General features: G+C 39.0%; 1 protein-coding gene and 1 pseudogene across 1 annotated transcript in view; both read right to left on the bottom strand.

The window, feature by feature from the left end:
• TTC28 (tetratricopeptide repeat domain 28) overlaps positions 1-14,053 on the bottom strand; it is a 585,777-nt gene extending 571,724 nt beyond the window's left edge. Inside the window, exon 1 of the mRNA XM_034638030.1 lies at positions 13,823-14,053. Within this exon, the coding sequence (XP_034493921.1) occupies positions 13,823-14,053 (231 nt within the window). The remainder of the gene's footprint in view (positions 1-13,822) is intronic.
• LOC100467400 lies at positions 3,623-4,429 on the bottom strand (annotated as a pseudogene).
• Positions 14,054-15,302: the final 1,249 nt, after the last annotated feature.

The following is a 15,302-nucleotide window of genomic DNA, read 5'->3' as shown; positions in this document are numbered from 1 at the left end:
ACTACCCATAAAGCCTAAAATATTTACTATCAGGCCCTTTATAGAAAAAGTTTGCCAATCTCTGATCTAGATCAATCACTGCCAATACTTTCTAGCCTCTGGACTCCTTTTAAGCATCAAAACCTTTTTCTGATTTCTTAATTGTACATTTTAGGACAGCTAATTGAGAAATTACAGTTGAGAAAATACAAAGGCTACTCTGAATTCAGTATTGCCTTTAAATACATGTGTATTTTATTAATCTAACCATATCTACACAAATTCGAGGGAAAAAAGAAGAATGTGTGAACGAGTTATTTTTTTACTTCATCCACAGGTAATTCTTGGCGTACATGGGATCGGACCATGGGCATCCCTTGTGTAGCGGGGGCGGGGGGCAGGGGTGCAGAAGCATCTGGCTCCAGGGATCCCCAACAGACCAGGTCTGGCCACTTGTGGCTGACAAAATCCAAAGACACAGCGACGAGCGGTGGTGAAACAAGAAAATAATTTATTTCAGTGAGGACAACACCAGCAAGACAGAGGACTAGCGTCTCAAAGACTCACTAAAGTGCCAAAAATACTTCCAGGTTTATATAAGGAAAACGCGGGACAAAGGTTGGTGGGTCTGTGCAGGGAGGCAGTGAAGGTCAAGTCAATCACTGTCAAGGAGTCAGTCAGGCAGGGTCTTGCTGCCTCAGGGCTGTCCTAATTGCTTGAGGGGTAGTTTCCATTCCCCTCAGGGGATGCTTTGCCCTCAGGGTCTTTCTCCTGAGTTAGAGATAAGCTGGAAAGAAGAACTTATCAATTAGAAAGTTTGAGGTCAAAATGGAGGTAGTTGAGGGGCGCCTGGGTAGGGCAGTCGTTAAGCGTCTGCCTTCGGCTCAGGGCATGATCCCGGCGTTATGGGATCGAGCCCCACATCGGGCTCCTCCGCTATGAGCCTGCTTCTTCCTCTCCCACTCCCCCTGCTGGTGTTCCCTCTCTCGCTGGCTGTCTCTAGCTCTGTCAAATAAATAAATAAAATCTTTAAAAAAAAAAAAAAAAACAGTGTCTGACACCTAGTAAGCACAATACATTAGCTATAATAATCTGAAACCAATAGACCCTACACTGTGGAAGGAATACTGCCTCTATACAACTACTCTACAATTTACATGGTTCTTCCAAATATGCCTAATGGAAATTTTTTTTTAAGATTTTTTATGTTTATTTGAGAGAGAGAGCACGAGCAGGGCGAAGGGGCCAAGCAGACGCAGGGAGCTTGAGGCAGAAACTTGATCCCAGGATCTGGGATCGTGACCTGAGCCAAAGGCAGACACTTAACTGACTGAGCCACCCAGGCGCCCCAGGAATTTTTTTTAAATATAATTGGAATTTATGGTCAATTTCCTGAACAATTTTTATAAATGGTTTTCATAAATCTTTGTGGAGATTAGGAAGTTCTTGAATTTAACAAGAGCATTATTTTGACAGAACAACTTTCAAAAATCCTGTTAATACATAAGTTAAAACCATAAGGACCCAAGACAGCACTCAATACAAAAACATTACATGCAGAACACAAAAGGAATTGTGGCAGTGTTTTTAGTACCGTCTCAGGAAATTGTGCAATCTGCTGTAATACACTTTTCCTACCGATAAGAAACTACATACAAGGCCAAATGTCCAATAAAAGTGTCTGAATTTCAAAATCACTTTAGTAACATGCAAATTCCTGAGAAAACATACCCAGATGTGTAACTAGTTAACTCCAAAATAAAAGGTACTATCACAACCCAAGTGTTTAGCCTTATTGAATATATATATATATATATATTTGATATTGAGGAATATATATATATATATATATATATATATATATAAAATTACACTAACAAAGTATCAGGAAACTAAGCTTCTAGTCTCAGAGGACAGGTCACCGGGAAAGTCTCATGGAGTTGAGTTTCCTCTGCTCTACAACTTGGCACAGTAATCTTATAAGCACATGAGGGTCAATCTGCTTGCATTAAAAATGCATACACTTAAAAATGTCACAGGCCTGATTATTTCAAAGAAAGTTCAGACATACATTCCAACATGTTTATGTGACATTTAATTCACAGAAATTTTCTCATCCCTCTTAATTTCAGGTGTTCCCTACATAAATGCTTAGTGAACATTTTATTTTAGATAATGTAAAGACAGATTCTACAAATCTCAACTATTTCTCAAAATATATCTAATTATTGCAAAGTGTTAATAATGTAAATCAAAATAATGAGAGAATATATGGATTTATTATTAGATTCAATCTATTTTTTCCTATGCCTGAAATTATACATATGCACTCACTCTGTTTTAACTATTACTTCTGAATTTAGTTTGTCACTCCATAAGACAGCTTCAGATCTAAATTTCTGTGAATTAAATGTCACATAAACATGAAAAAAAAGAGATATTCTCCTACAGTCTTTATATGCCCCTCTCCCATTTTTGTTTTCACTGATACGGTAAAATGAGCAGGATTATACCTGTCATCTAAGATGATCATCTTAAATTAGATCTTTAGATCTTTTTTTTCTTTAAGGAAAATATCTTTAATGGCATTTTAAAAGATTAAACATTTTTTCTTTTTTTTTTTCAAGAAGGCTCCACCCCAACGTGGGGCCTGAACTCACAACCCCAAGATCAAGAGTTGCATGCTCCACCAACTGAGCCAGCAAGACGCTCCTTTTCTTTTTATTTTCTCTTGATTTTTTTTATACCTATAGTGAGATATAGTTCACATACAATAAAATTCATCCTTTCAAAGTGTGCAGCTCAGTGGTTTTTTATTTATTCACAGAGTTTTGTAACCATTACCACAATTCTAATATTTCCATCACTCCCAAAAGAGGCCCCATACCCATGAACAGTCATTCCCCACTCCTCCCCTCCAAGTCCCTGGCAAATACTAATCCACTTACTATCTCTATGGATTTGCCTATCCTGAATATTTCACACAAATGGAATTATACAATATGTGATCTTTTGTGACTGGCTTCTTTCACTCAAAATGCTTTCAAGGTTCATCTGTATTGTATCATGTGTTGGGGCTATTATGAATAATGCTGCCATGAACATTCATGTACAAGTTTTTGTGCTTTCATTTCTCTTGGACATAAATGTAGGAGTAGGGGCACCTGGGTGGCTCACTTGTTAAGCATCTGCCTTCGGCTCAGGGCATAATCCCAGGCTCCTGGGATCGAGCCCCACATCAGGCTCCCTGCTCTGCTGGGAGCCTGCTTCTTCCTCTCCTACTCCCCCTGCTTGTGTTCCCTCTCTCACTGGCTGTCTTTCTCTGTCAAATAAATAAATAAAATCTTAAATAAATAAATAAATGGAGAATTACTGTGCCATATGGCAGCTCCATGTTCAGCATTCTGAAGAAATGTCAAAGTGTTTTCCTAAATGGCTGTACCATTTTACATTCTCACCAACAATGTATGAGGACTCCAATTTCTCCACATCTTCACCAGCACTTGTTATTATCTTCTTTACTTTTAAGCCATTCTAGTAGGTGTGAAGTGGTATCTTATTGTTGTTTTGATTTGCATTTTCCTGATGACTAATACCTTTTCGTGTGTTTATTGGTCATTTGTACATATTCTTTGAGAAATGTCTATTCAAATACTTTGTCCATTTTTAAAAATTATTTTCTTATCACGAGTTGTAAGAGTTCTTTTTATATTCTTGACACAACTCCATTATCAGATCATGATTTGCAAATATTTTCTTCCATTATGTGGGATTTCTTCACTTTTTTTTTTAAACAAGGAAGCCATAAGTGTATAAAGTATTTATTAACAGAAAAGAACTACAGATTTATTTCTTCTTGGACATACCCACAGTGCAGCCACAGTGGCCTGTGGTCTTGGTCTGCTGGCCTGGGACACAAAGTCCCCAGAAGTGACACAGCCCTCTGTGGGCTCAAATCTTCTTCATCCTGAGTCTTCATGAAGTTTGTTGTCCAGACCATTGGCCAGGACCTAGCTGTATCTTCTATCCTTCACATCATTTTGTATGTTCCAGAACCAGTCTGGGATCTTATACTGGTGTGGATTCTGTATAATGGTGATCACACATTCCACCTCATCCTCAGGGAGCTCTTCTGCCCCCTTGGTGAGGTCGATGTCTGCTTTCCTCAACACCACACCTTTGCCCCATACCCTTAATTGCAGTGATGGCAAAGGCTAATTTGCACTGCCCATCGATATTGGTGTTCAGTACTCACAAAATGAGCTGGAATTCTCAGGGATCACTAAAGACATGGCAGTGATTCTAGTGGCAGCATGCAGGGCTACTGTGGAAGACCTCTTTTCACTTTCTTGATGCTGTCCTTTGACACACAAAAGTGTTCAATTTTAATTATGTCCAATTTATCTACTTTTTCTTTTGTTACTTGTTTTTTGTATTATATTTAAGAAATCATTTCCTTCGGGGCACCGGGCTGGCTCATTAGGTAGAACATGCAACTCTTGATTTCTGGATCATGAGTTCAAGCCCCATTTTGTGCATAGGAATTACTTTAAAAAAATGAAATAGGGGTGCCTGGGTGGCTCAGTTGGTTAAGTGTCTGCCTTCAGCTCAGGTCATGATCTCAGGGTCCTGGGATCAAGCCCCACATCGGGCTCCCTGCTCAGCAGGGAGTCTGCTTCTGCCCCTCTCCCTGTTCCTTCTCTCTCTCTCTCTCTCTCACTCACTCTCTCTCAAATAAATAAAATCTTTAAATACAGAAATAAATAAAATAAAAATCACTGCCTAACCCAAAGGCACAAAGATTTACTCCCGTGTTTTCTAAAAAGTGTTTTATTGTTCTTGCTCTTATTGTTTGGGTCTTTGATATTTTTTGAGTTCACTGCTATTCTTTTGCAGGTGGAAATCTAGCTGTCCAGCACCATTTGTTGAAAAGACCATTCTTTCCCCCACTGAGTGGTCTTCACACCATTGTTGAGAATCAATTGACCATAAATGTGAGGGTTTGTTTCTGGACTTTCAATTCCATTGATCTATGTTATGCTTATACCAGTACCACTGACTTGAGCACTGTAGTTTTATAGATTTTAAAATTGGGAAGTGTGGGTGCCTCGGTGGCACAGTTGGTTGGGCAGCCAACTCTTGGTTTCAGCTCAGATCGTGATCTCAGGGTCATAGAATCGAGTCACACATCAGGCTCTGCGCTCAGCATAGAGTCTACATAAGACTCTCTCTTCCTCTCCCTTTCCCCCTCTCCCCTGCTCACACACATATGCACTCTCTAAATAAATAAATAAATAAATAAATAAATAAATTTATTTTAAAAATTGGGAAGTGTGAGTCCTCTAAGTTTGTTCTTTTTTTTTTTTTTTCAAGATTGTCTTGGCTATTCTGGGTACCCTACACTTCCACATGGATTTTAGGATCAGCTTACAGATTTCTGCAAGAAAGGCAGATGGGGTTTTTATAGGGAATGCACTTATCTGTACATCACTTGGGGAAATATTGCCATCTTAATACTGTTAAGTCTTCTGGTCCATGAACATGGGATAATCAAATTTAGACTTACTCTTACTTTAAAATTACATTCCTTAAACTGCTCAGTCCAACTGCTAAAACAATATAATCCCAAAAAAAAAAAAAAACCTTCAACTCTAAAGAACTGAATCCATTCCAGCTTTACTTGATGCTGAAGAGTTCAATCACAAAAGAAAGAAAAGTGACCCAGTTACGTAGAGATCCCAACAACATTTTTTAGAATGTTTGCTGTTTAAATCTAACCATTACCTTCTTCTCTCCTCCCATTTCCACTTTCTACTTATTTGGCCAACTACTTTCCAATACATATTTTTCTTTTAGTCCATTCTATCATTATTTTCCCCTCCTCATCTTTCAGAAATTATTTTTTCTTGTGTCTCATCTAAAAATGAACACTAATGACTTTCTATATGCATGATTTGGCAAAACATAATATCAACGTTAATTTGATTTTTCCTTTTATGATGACTAACACTAGAGAACGATAATCTTAGTAATTTTCATCTTCATCCAAGTGATATTCTTTATGCAATTCTACAAGTGCAATGAATATTAATAACAAATTTTTCCTACCAATTGCTGACCCAAATCTACAGTAAGTTGAAACATTACCACGGCAATTTTTGAACTTCCACTATGGCAAACTTAGCCAATAATAGCATGGAAATGCCAAATGTATAATCATGGAATGGGAAGCCACATACAATAATATGCCTTCCCTTACTTAAAAGTCAGAGCTAACCTATTTTTTACTCTTGCAAAATTACAACACAAAGTCAGGTTTGCTGTGTTACTTAGACCACCTACTATTTCTTAGCAATCCTGTTCTTTATCCACAAAATAGTACCACATCTTCATTAATCATCAATTATTTGTCAACTAGAATCTCAACAAATCACATTTCAGATTGCTGTAAGTTACCTCTACACTATTAATCGTTTAAAATAATGCATGCCAGGGGCACCTGGCTGGCTCAATCAATAGACCATGTGACTCTTGATCTCAGGGCTGTGAGTTCAAGCCCCACACTGGACACAGAGCTTACTTAATTAAAAAAAAAAAAAATCCCAACTAAAATAATAAATGTTCTTCAGACTGAAAAATCCTCTCTTAGAGATAATATAGCCACAACATAAAAAAGGGATTTTTGGGGCGCCTGGGTGGCACAGTGGTTAAGCGTCTGCCTTCGGCTCAGGGCGTGATCCCAGCATTACAGGATCGAGCCCCACATCAGGCTCCTCCGCTATGAGCCTGCTTCTTCCTCTCCCACTCCCCCTGCTTGTGCTCCCTCTCTCACTGGCTGTCTCTATCTCTGTCGAATAAATAAATAAAAATCTTTAAAAAAAAAAAAAGAATTTAAAAAAAAAGGGATTTTTGGTAGTGGTCACAATGAGGGCAATTAGAACCACACTATCACACCTATTTCCGTCCCCCTTTTTCTGTTCTATTCCCTAGTTACTGTTACTGCCTTGTTAATCTCCCAATACTACTTCTGATCTTTAGTAAAAGGGACTAGTAAGAATATAGTACATAGAACATAACTCAACCGTAAGAAAATACTAATGGTTAAACAAGTCTTATATTACAGTATTAAGTAGACATTACCAATGTATAATCTAGTCAAAATACTTAACTAGTATCCATGAAGTCTTTTTATATAGCTCCTAGTTTACAGGAAACAGAGGAACAAGATAAATGATACCACATGAAAGCCACCAGACAAATCCAGAAGATAGGACATCCTTCAGGACAACTGTTTTGGGCTCTTCAATGAGTCAGTATCATGAAAGAGGGAACCACGCAAGATTATAAGAGACTTATGTGACATTAATTAAGAACTGATCCTGGATTAGACATACAGCTTTAAAGAATATTTTGGGACAGAGGTGCCTGGGTGGCTCAGTTGGTAGAGCATCTGCCTTCGGCTCAGGTCAAGATCTCAGGGTTCTGGGATCAAGCCCCAAATCGGGCTCCCCACTCAGTGGGGAGTCTGCTTCACCCTTTCCCTCTCCCCCTCCCCACTACTCGTATGCTCATTCTCAAATAAATGAAAAAAATCTTAAAAAAAAAAAAGAATATTTTGGGACAGATTGGGAAAATAATAATTGAATATTGCCTAATCATTTAATAAGAGGGAACTACTTAAATGGAAAGGGGGGGTAAAAAAAAAGGAGGTTTCAAACCAGTATCTATATATGTTTACCACACAAACCAGCAATCCTACTCTTAAATACTTACTCTTTATATATACATAAAATACACAAAGACTTACATGTGAATGTTCATAGTAACTCTACTCAAAATCACCAAAAACCAGAAACAACCCTAATGTCCATCAACTGGAGAATAGATAACAAATTCCAGGACACATAAACTGGAGTAGTACTCAGTAATAACAAGGAACAGCCTTCTATTACTTCTACTGACTGTGGTGGTGACTTCACAACTGTATATATTTGTCTGAACTCACATAACTAACTATAACAGAAAAGTACAGGCGAGGTCTAAGGACAAATGTTGATATATGCATGCAGTCACAATTTCTGTATCACCTTGAACCTCTGATGACTAGATCTTAGCAAAACAAAAAGGCTTGCTGACTTTGGCTCAGTGGTGTGAAGTTCAACATATCTGAGATACACAAACTCAAGTTATTTGTAAATTGATCATGAACGTCCCTCAATCAAGGTGTAATTCCTATGTTGTTCTCATTGTTATTGCTTTGAACTAAAAATGAAGAATGATTCTTAGAGGAAAAAAGAACTCACGTAAGTATACATTTAAAATTGGTAAATTTTATTGTATGAAAATGATACCTAAATAAAGCCAATTTTTAAAGACATTTTGTGCATTTTTATCCTTAGTTAAAATAACTATATACATTTTTGTATATGTGTGTAAATACTGTTAGAAAGAAAGATGCACAAAAGTTCCAGAAAGATATGTAGTCATCCCCATATTGGTAATGTTCTGGGGTTGTTGGGGTTGTTTTTTTTTTTGCTTGTCTTATATTTTTAAAATTTTATAAAATATGTATGTGCAGTTTTCATAATAATAAAAGTGTTTTTTAAAGATTTTTTATTTATTTGAGATAGAGAGAGAGCGAGCTAGAGAGCAGGAACAGGGGAGGAGAGGGAGAAGCAGGCTCCCCACTGAACAGGGAGCCCAATGTGACGCTAGATCCCAGAACCCCGGGATCATGACCTGAGCCGCAGGCAGAGACTTAACCAACTAAGCCACCCAGGAGCCCCTAAAAGGAGTTTTTTAAACAAAGATCAATTTTGATTTAAAATGTTCTTACAGACATATCTGTGAGTTATCAATCTGTGGGTTTGCGGGTTACAAATTTAATTATATTTGTGAATTTTGAGGTAAGTTTTTATTGTCAAAATAATATTTACAAGGTAAACAATTATTTTCTCTGGATCATAGTGAATACACATTCAATGAATACATTATGTTCCAAGTATCATATTTAGATTATACTGTGTCTCTGGTTTCTTCCCATACAAAACAGCAATCTACTCTGGCTACTGAAGAAACACCACAATAAGAGTAATATTAAGTTTAAACATCAGGCTTTGGCTCTAACAGAGTTTTTTAAAAATAGCAATCATTCAAAATAAGCAAGAATTGTAACCAGCAAATCAATGGAAAAAATATTGCTTCTGCTTTTAGGAGAAATAGGTAATAAAAGAACAGCACATTAATAAGAACTATGGGATAAAAACAAAGAGCTTTGAGTTAAAGCTTTATTATTACATTTTTTAAATATTTATTTATTTACATATGTATTTATTTGAGAGAGAGAGACTGCGGGGGGCAGCAGAGGGAGAGAGAGAATCTCTAGCGGACTCCACACTGAGTGTGGATCCTGACATGGGGCTCCAACCCAGGGCACTGAGATCATGACTTGAGCCAAACTCAAGAGTCAGACGTTTAACTGACTGAGCCATCCAGGCACCCCACACATTTATTATTTTTAATAATACTTACAAATGCATTGTCAAAAACCTATACAGTAGCCTAGATTTGACAGGCTTTTACAATACAATTGTGTGGTGTGAGAGACTTTGTCTTTCACTATACCTCTATCACTCATAGGGACGTCTTAGATCACAGAAAAGTAAACGGAGACAGGAAGAGGTTTGAGGTTTTTGCTTGTGGCTTTTCTTTGTGGGTTTTGGGTTTCGGGGAGGGTGGGTTTGTCTATGCTTTGGGGTTTGTTTTTTTGCGGGGTTTGTTTGGTTTTGTTTGTTTGGGTTTGGTGCTTTGTTTGCTTTTTGTTTTTTGGCCTGCTTTTAAATGGAGTTATTTAGCAGAAGAAGATAAACAACAAATTATCAAATCTCCACCACATGTAAGGCATTGTTCTTAATATCTATCAACATTTTCTTTAACAATTCTTTGGGATGAGTATTACTGTCCCATTATATATACAAGAACACTGAGATGTATAAAAGTTAAGAATTGTCAAAACTCATACAACTAGTAAGTAGAAGAGCCAAAACCTAGAAACTTGAACAGACTACCACTAAATGATGAGATTAAAAGATTTACTCAAAACTCAACTATATTTCTTCTACAGACTAGCAATGAACTAGTGATAAACAATATGGAATTTTAAAAACATTTCCATGTAGAACAGCATCACATAAAATAAAATACTGAGGAAGAGGTTTCTGAAAGAAGTTCAAGACTTGGACCCGAAAACTACAAAACACCATTGAAAGGACAGAGTAAACACAATCTCTATAAAAATCCCAGCTAATTTTTGGCAAAAATTTAAAAACTTATCCTAAAATCCATATGTAGGGACCGAGAAAAGCCAAAACAGCCTTGAAAAAAAACAAAGTTACAAATACATTTAATTTCAAAACCTATTACAGAGCTACTATAATCAAATAGTGTAGTACAGGCATAAGGACAGACAATAGAATAGAATTGAGAGTCCAAAAATAAACCCTAACATATAGTCAGCTGGGTTTCAATAGGGTATAAAGACCATTCAATGGCATAAAAACAATTCTTTCAATAAATAGTGCTAGGACAACTGGATCACCCCATGCAAAAGAATGAATTGGGTCACTACCTTACACCACACACAAAAATTAACTCAAAATGGATCAACAACCTAAACATAAGGGCTAAAAACAGAAAATTTTTAGAAGAAAGGATAGGGGTAAATCTTCATGACCTTGGATTTCGCAATGGATTCTTAGCTATGACACCAAAAGATGAACAATAAAAGATAAAGCAGATAAACTGGATTTCATCACAATTAAAACTTATTTTTTTTGCAACAAAGGACATTATCAAAAAAGTGAAAGACAACATACAAAAGAGGAGAAAAAATTTGTAAATCATCTATCTGAGTAGGGTTTAGTACCCAGAATATTTAACTCCTACAATTCAATATAAGACAAATAGCCCAATTAAAAAATGGACCCAAAAAATGGACAAAGGATTTTAATGATATTTCTCCAAAGAAGATACACAAATTGCCAATAAGCACCAAAAAATATCCCCCAACATCATTAGTCATGAGGGAAATCTAAGTCAAAATTGCAATGAGATACCATTTTATTACAACTAGGATAGCTAAAGTTAAAAAAAAAAAAGACAATAACAAGTATTGGCAAGATGTAGAGAAACTGGAAACCTCATACTTTGCTGGTGGGAATGTAAAACAATGTAGAACCTTAGGAATAGTCTGTGAGCTCCACAAAATGTTAAAAAAGAGTTACCATATGACCTAGCAATTAGGATATGCTCAAGAGAAATTAAAACATATGTCCACACTAAAACTTACACATAAATGTTCAAAGCAGCATTATTCATAATAACCAAAAAGTGGAAAAAACCTACATGTCTATCAAGGGATAAATAGATAAACAAATGGCACCTGGGTGGCTCAGTTGGTTAGGCATCTGACTGCAGCTCAGGTCATGATCTCGGGATTATAGGGTCAAGCCCTGTGTTAGACTCCTCACTCTGAGGCAGGGAGTCTACTTGTCCCTCTGCCCCTCCCCCTGCTCCTACCCCATCTCCATCTCTCTCTCTCTCTCTCTCTCTCAAATAAATAAAATCTTTTTTTTAAAAATGGATAATCAAAATGAGGTATATCCATTCAATGGAATGTTACCCAGTAATAAAAAGGAATGAAGTACTTATACATGCTACAACACGGATGAACCTTAAAAATCACTGGGCGAAGTGAAAGAAGCCAGACTACATATTCTAAGATTACAACATGTGAAATGTCCAGAATAGCGAAATTTGTAGAGACAGAAAGTAGGTTATGGCAGAAGCTGGGAGAAAGGTGAACAAGGAATGCGAGTGTGTATGGGATTTCTTTGAAATATGATGAAAATGCTCTAAAAGCAGATAATGGTGATGTTAGACATAGTGAATATTTACTATAAACCATGAAATTGTACACTACAATGGCTGATTTTACAGTAGGTGAATTATACCTCAACAAAGCTGGGTTTGTTTTGTTTTCTTTTTAAGACACTTAAAGACAGTGATGGGGATGTAATATACTGCATGGTGACTATAGTTAGTAATACTGAATTCTATATTTGAAAGTTGTTAAGAGAGTAGATCTTAAAAGTTTTCATCATAAGAAATTGTAACTGTGTGATAACAGATGTTAACTAGACTTATTACTGTGATCATTTTGCAATATATGCAAATATTAACTCATTATGTCCTAGACCTGAAACTAATGTTATATGTCAATTGTATCTCAATTAAAAAAAGAATTTTTAAAAATCTACATAAACTGCAAAAATGATACACAGAATAAAGAATCTAATTTTTCTATTTTTCTTCAGATGCAATCTCAACTTCTAGTCTTGTCTTTCTATATATTTTTTCCAGTCAAAAAAAAAAATGAAATCAACTACTGAAATTCAAAAAACATGAAAAAGCAGCCCCTGAAATATCAAATAACTTTCAAACAATTCTATTTTAGCACTGATTCTGAACTAAACATAAATCTCAATTTCAAAATATTACATAACAACTACAAATACTCAGGTCTAAGCAAATTGCCAACTTTTCTGAATAAACAGTAATTCAGATTTGCTTTGATAAAACGTAAATATTTGCCTGCTTCAAAGGAACAAAATCCTATAAGCCTAGTGTTCCCAAATGATGAAGAGAAAGAAGCATGCATTTTTTATTCAGGTTTTGTTTTAGAATTATTTTCAACCTAGCTAGGATATACATAGTTGATGGTTTATACTAAGCAAGGTATACTCTGATTTTTCCTAGATCATACTGAAAACATGGCAATATAAACAGCCACAGAAGTTGGGACAGAGAAAAATCACATTTTACAGTAAATCTGACAGAGATATTAACCTCAAAAACTCCTGAAAATGTCTCCAGAGGTCCTATTTTGGAAACTCTCTAAGTTATTCATTCTTCTTACAAATATTGAATGACCATCTACCATGTGCCAAGCACAGCGCCTGGTACCAGGATGCCATGGTGAGCTATAAACAGAACAGGTCCCTGATCGCCGGAAGCTTACTCTAAAATAGTGCGGGTGTAATCTGCCTGATCTTAACAACTTGAGAGTTTGTTAAAAATTCAAAATCTGCTCCTCTGCCTTGGAGAGAGTTGAGTCTGTGGCCCTAATTAGAGTTGTGACGCCAGTGTTTTTATCAAGCTACAGACTATTCCTATGCCTGGACAGTTTGGGGAGCGAAATCCTCAGCGCCATCCCATCTCATCCTCTGAGAGCCACACCTCCAAAGTCCATTTTGCTCAGTATCCTTCACCCTGACCGATACCCCAAAGACACTAGGAAGCTGGGGTTGATGTCAAGCATTCCAAAATCACTCTGTACTGAGCCACCGACAGACTTGGTTCCTTCCAGGGACGGACAGCTTACTCCCTAGGATTCCACCTGGGGCTGTCTGCACCTGAGTCTCTCAGGGCAGCACCGACACCTGTCTCCAAGACGCTGCCATCTACCTGTCCCGTGGGCCCTGGGCGGGGGCAGCCGCCACCCCGCGGAGGCGAAGGCAACGGGGAGACGCGATGAGCATTAGGCGCCGACTGTATACCGCCCCCCCCCCCGCGCGCGCGCACACACACACTCTATCCGAAACCGAGCCGGGCAGGCGGCAGACAGAATCCCGCCACCGAGCTGCGCGAGGCAGGACGGCTTGAACCCGGGCGGTGGGGAGGGTTCCGCCTCGCGGGCGCTCGTCAGCCGCCGAGGCCCGGCCCGGCTCGCACCGACGGAGTTTCACAAAGAAAGTCTCCCGGCCCGCGCCCCTCACGCACTCACCGGCGCCGGCGCCGGCGGCGACTCGGGCTCCCGCCGCCTACGGNGCCCCTTCCCCGCGCGCCCCGCCTCGCACCCTCCGGAGCCGGCCGCTGTTCCCGGCGTCGCGCCCACCCCCTCCGTACCCGTCCGGCCTGGCTGGAGCGCTTGCCGTTCTGGATTTGGCGCCGCCGCCTGCCGCACTGCGGACGACCCCCGGGCAGGCCCCTGGGCACTTTCGCCGCGCTGCTCCATATGCTTCCCTGGTCACGCCTGCCTTGCGGCGAGGGTCTGAGCCAGGAAGGAATTACCCCCAAGAAGTGCCCGGGGAAGAACGGTAAGGTGATGAGATCCCCGTCATGGAAGTGTGCAAGCACATAAGCGAGAGTAAGTGGCACAGTGAATGCCCATGTCCCTGGGACAGACGGACTCAATGGAGAACCTGAGTTCGAGTCCCACATCTCTACTAACCTTCGCGTGATCAAGGTCAAGTCTCTGGGGGCCTGTTTCTCCTTAATCAGGAAGGCCAGCAACTAAGGCGTGTTGGGAGGACTCAATGAAACAATCCGGATAGTGTCAGCACGGCTCCCATTAGTTACTGAGTGGTAATCAGGTGACAAAACTTAGGTAGTTTTGTGGCCTCCACTTCTTGCAAACTGGGAAACAAATATTTAACAGGTCACCTGACTGAAGCAGAGACTTGATTTCTTTTTTTTTTTATGATTTTTTATTATATTATGTTAATCACCATACAGTACATCCCCAGACTCCGATGTAAAGTTCGATGCTTCATTAGTTGCGTATAACACCCAGTGCACCATGCAATACGTGCCCTCCTTACTACCCATCACCAGACTGGTGATGAGAGACTTGATTTCTAATCAGCAAACGGGAGAGTGGCAGTAATACTTCACAGGGTTGAAGCGAGCTTTCAGATGATGCATTTCCCTCGTTGAGCACGCCTGGCAGCACCACGCTTTCCAGACTTCGCTGGTACAATTCTGGCCCTTTCCTTCCAAGACTCCTAAAAGTTTAATGAAAGGGGCTCTGCTCCCAAACTCTGTGGTATAATTAGCTGGGAGGGGTTCACTCAACCTTGGGCCTGGAAGGACTGTTACTTCCCACATCTTCGCTTTCCATTCTCTGCCCCAAGCCTCTCTGAAAACCCTGAAGTTGGCAGAAAAACAGCAGCAGCAAATGTTTTTCCCTACTAGGAAAAAAAAAAAATCTCCAAGGGTCTCTTGGGAGTTTGTAACTGGTTGAATTTATTAATTTGACCTTTTCCAGATACTAGTGACAATAATTCAACCTGGAGTATAAAAAGGAAACAAACTGAAAAGTCTCGGGGTAGTAGCTCACTTCAGGCATAGCTGGATCCAGGTGCTCAAACAATGACCTAAATCTTGAATCTCTTTCAGCTCCGCTTCCCTCTTTGGTGACTTTTTTCTCAGGCAGCACCTAGCTTGTATCTGACCAGGAAAACAGGAGCTGTTTGCCGATAAGT

The sequence above is a fragment of the Ailuropoda melanoleuca genome, chromosome 12 (assembly GCF_002007445.2).
Source record: "Ailuropoda melanoleuca isolate Jingjing chromosome 12, ASM200744v2, whole genome shotgun sequence".
In the NCBI taxonomy this organism is placed as follows: domain Eukaryota; kingdom Metazoa; phylum Chordata; class Mammalia; order Carnivora; family Ursidae; genus Ailuropoda; species Ailuropoda melanoleuca.
The sequence above is the reverse complement of the archived record's forward strand: the minus strand, read 5'-3'. Positions and strand labels throughout refer to the sequence as shown.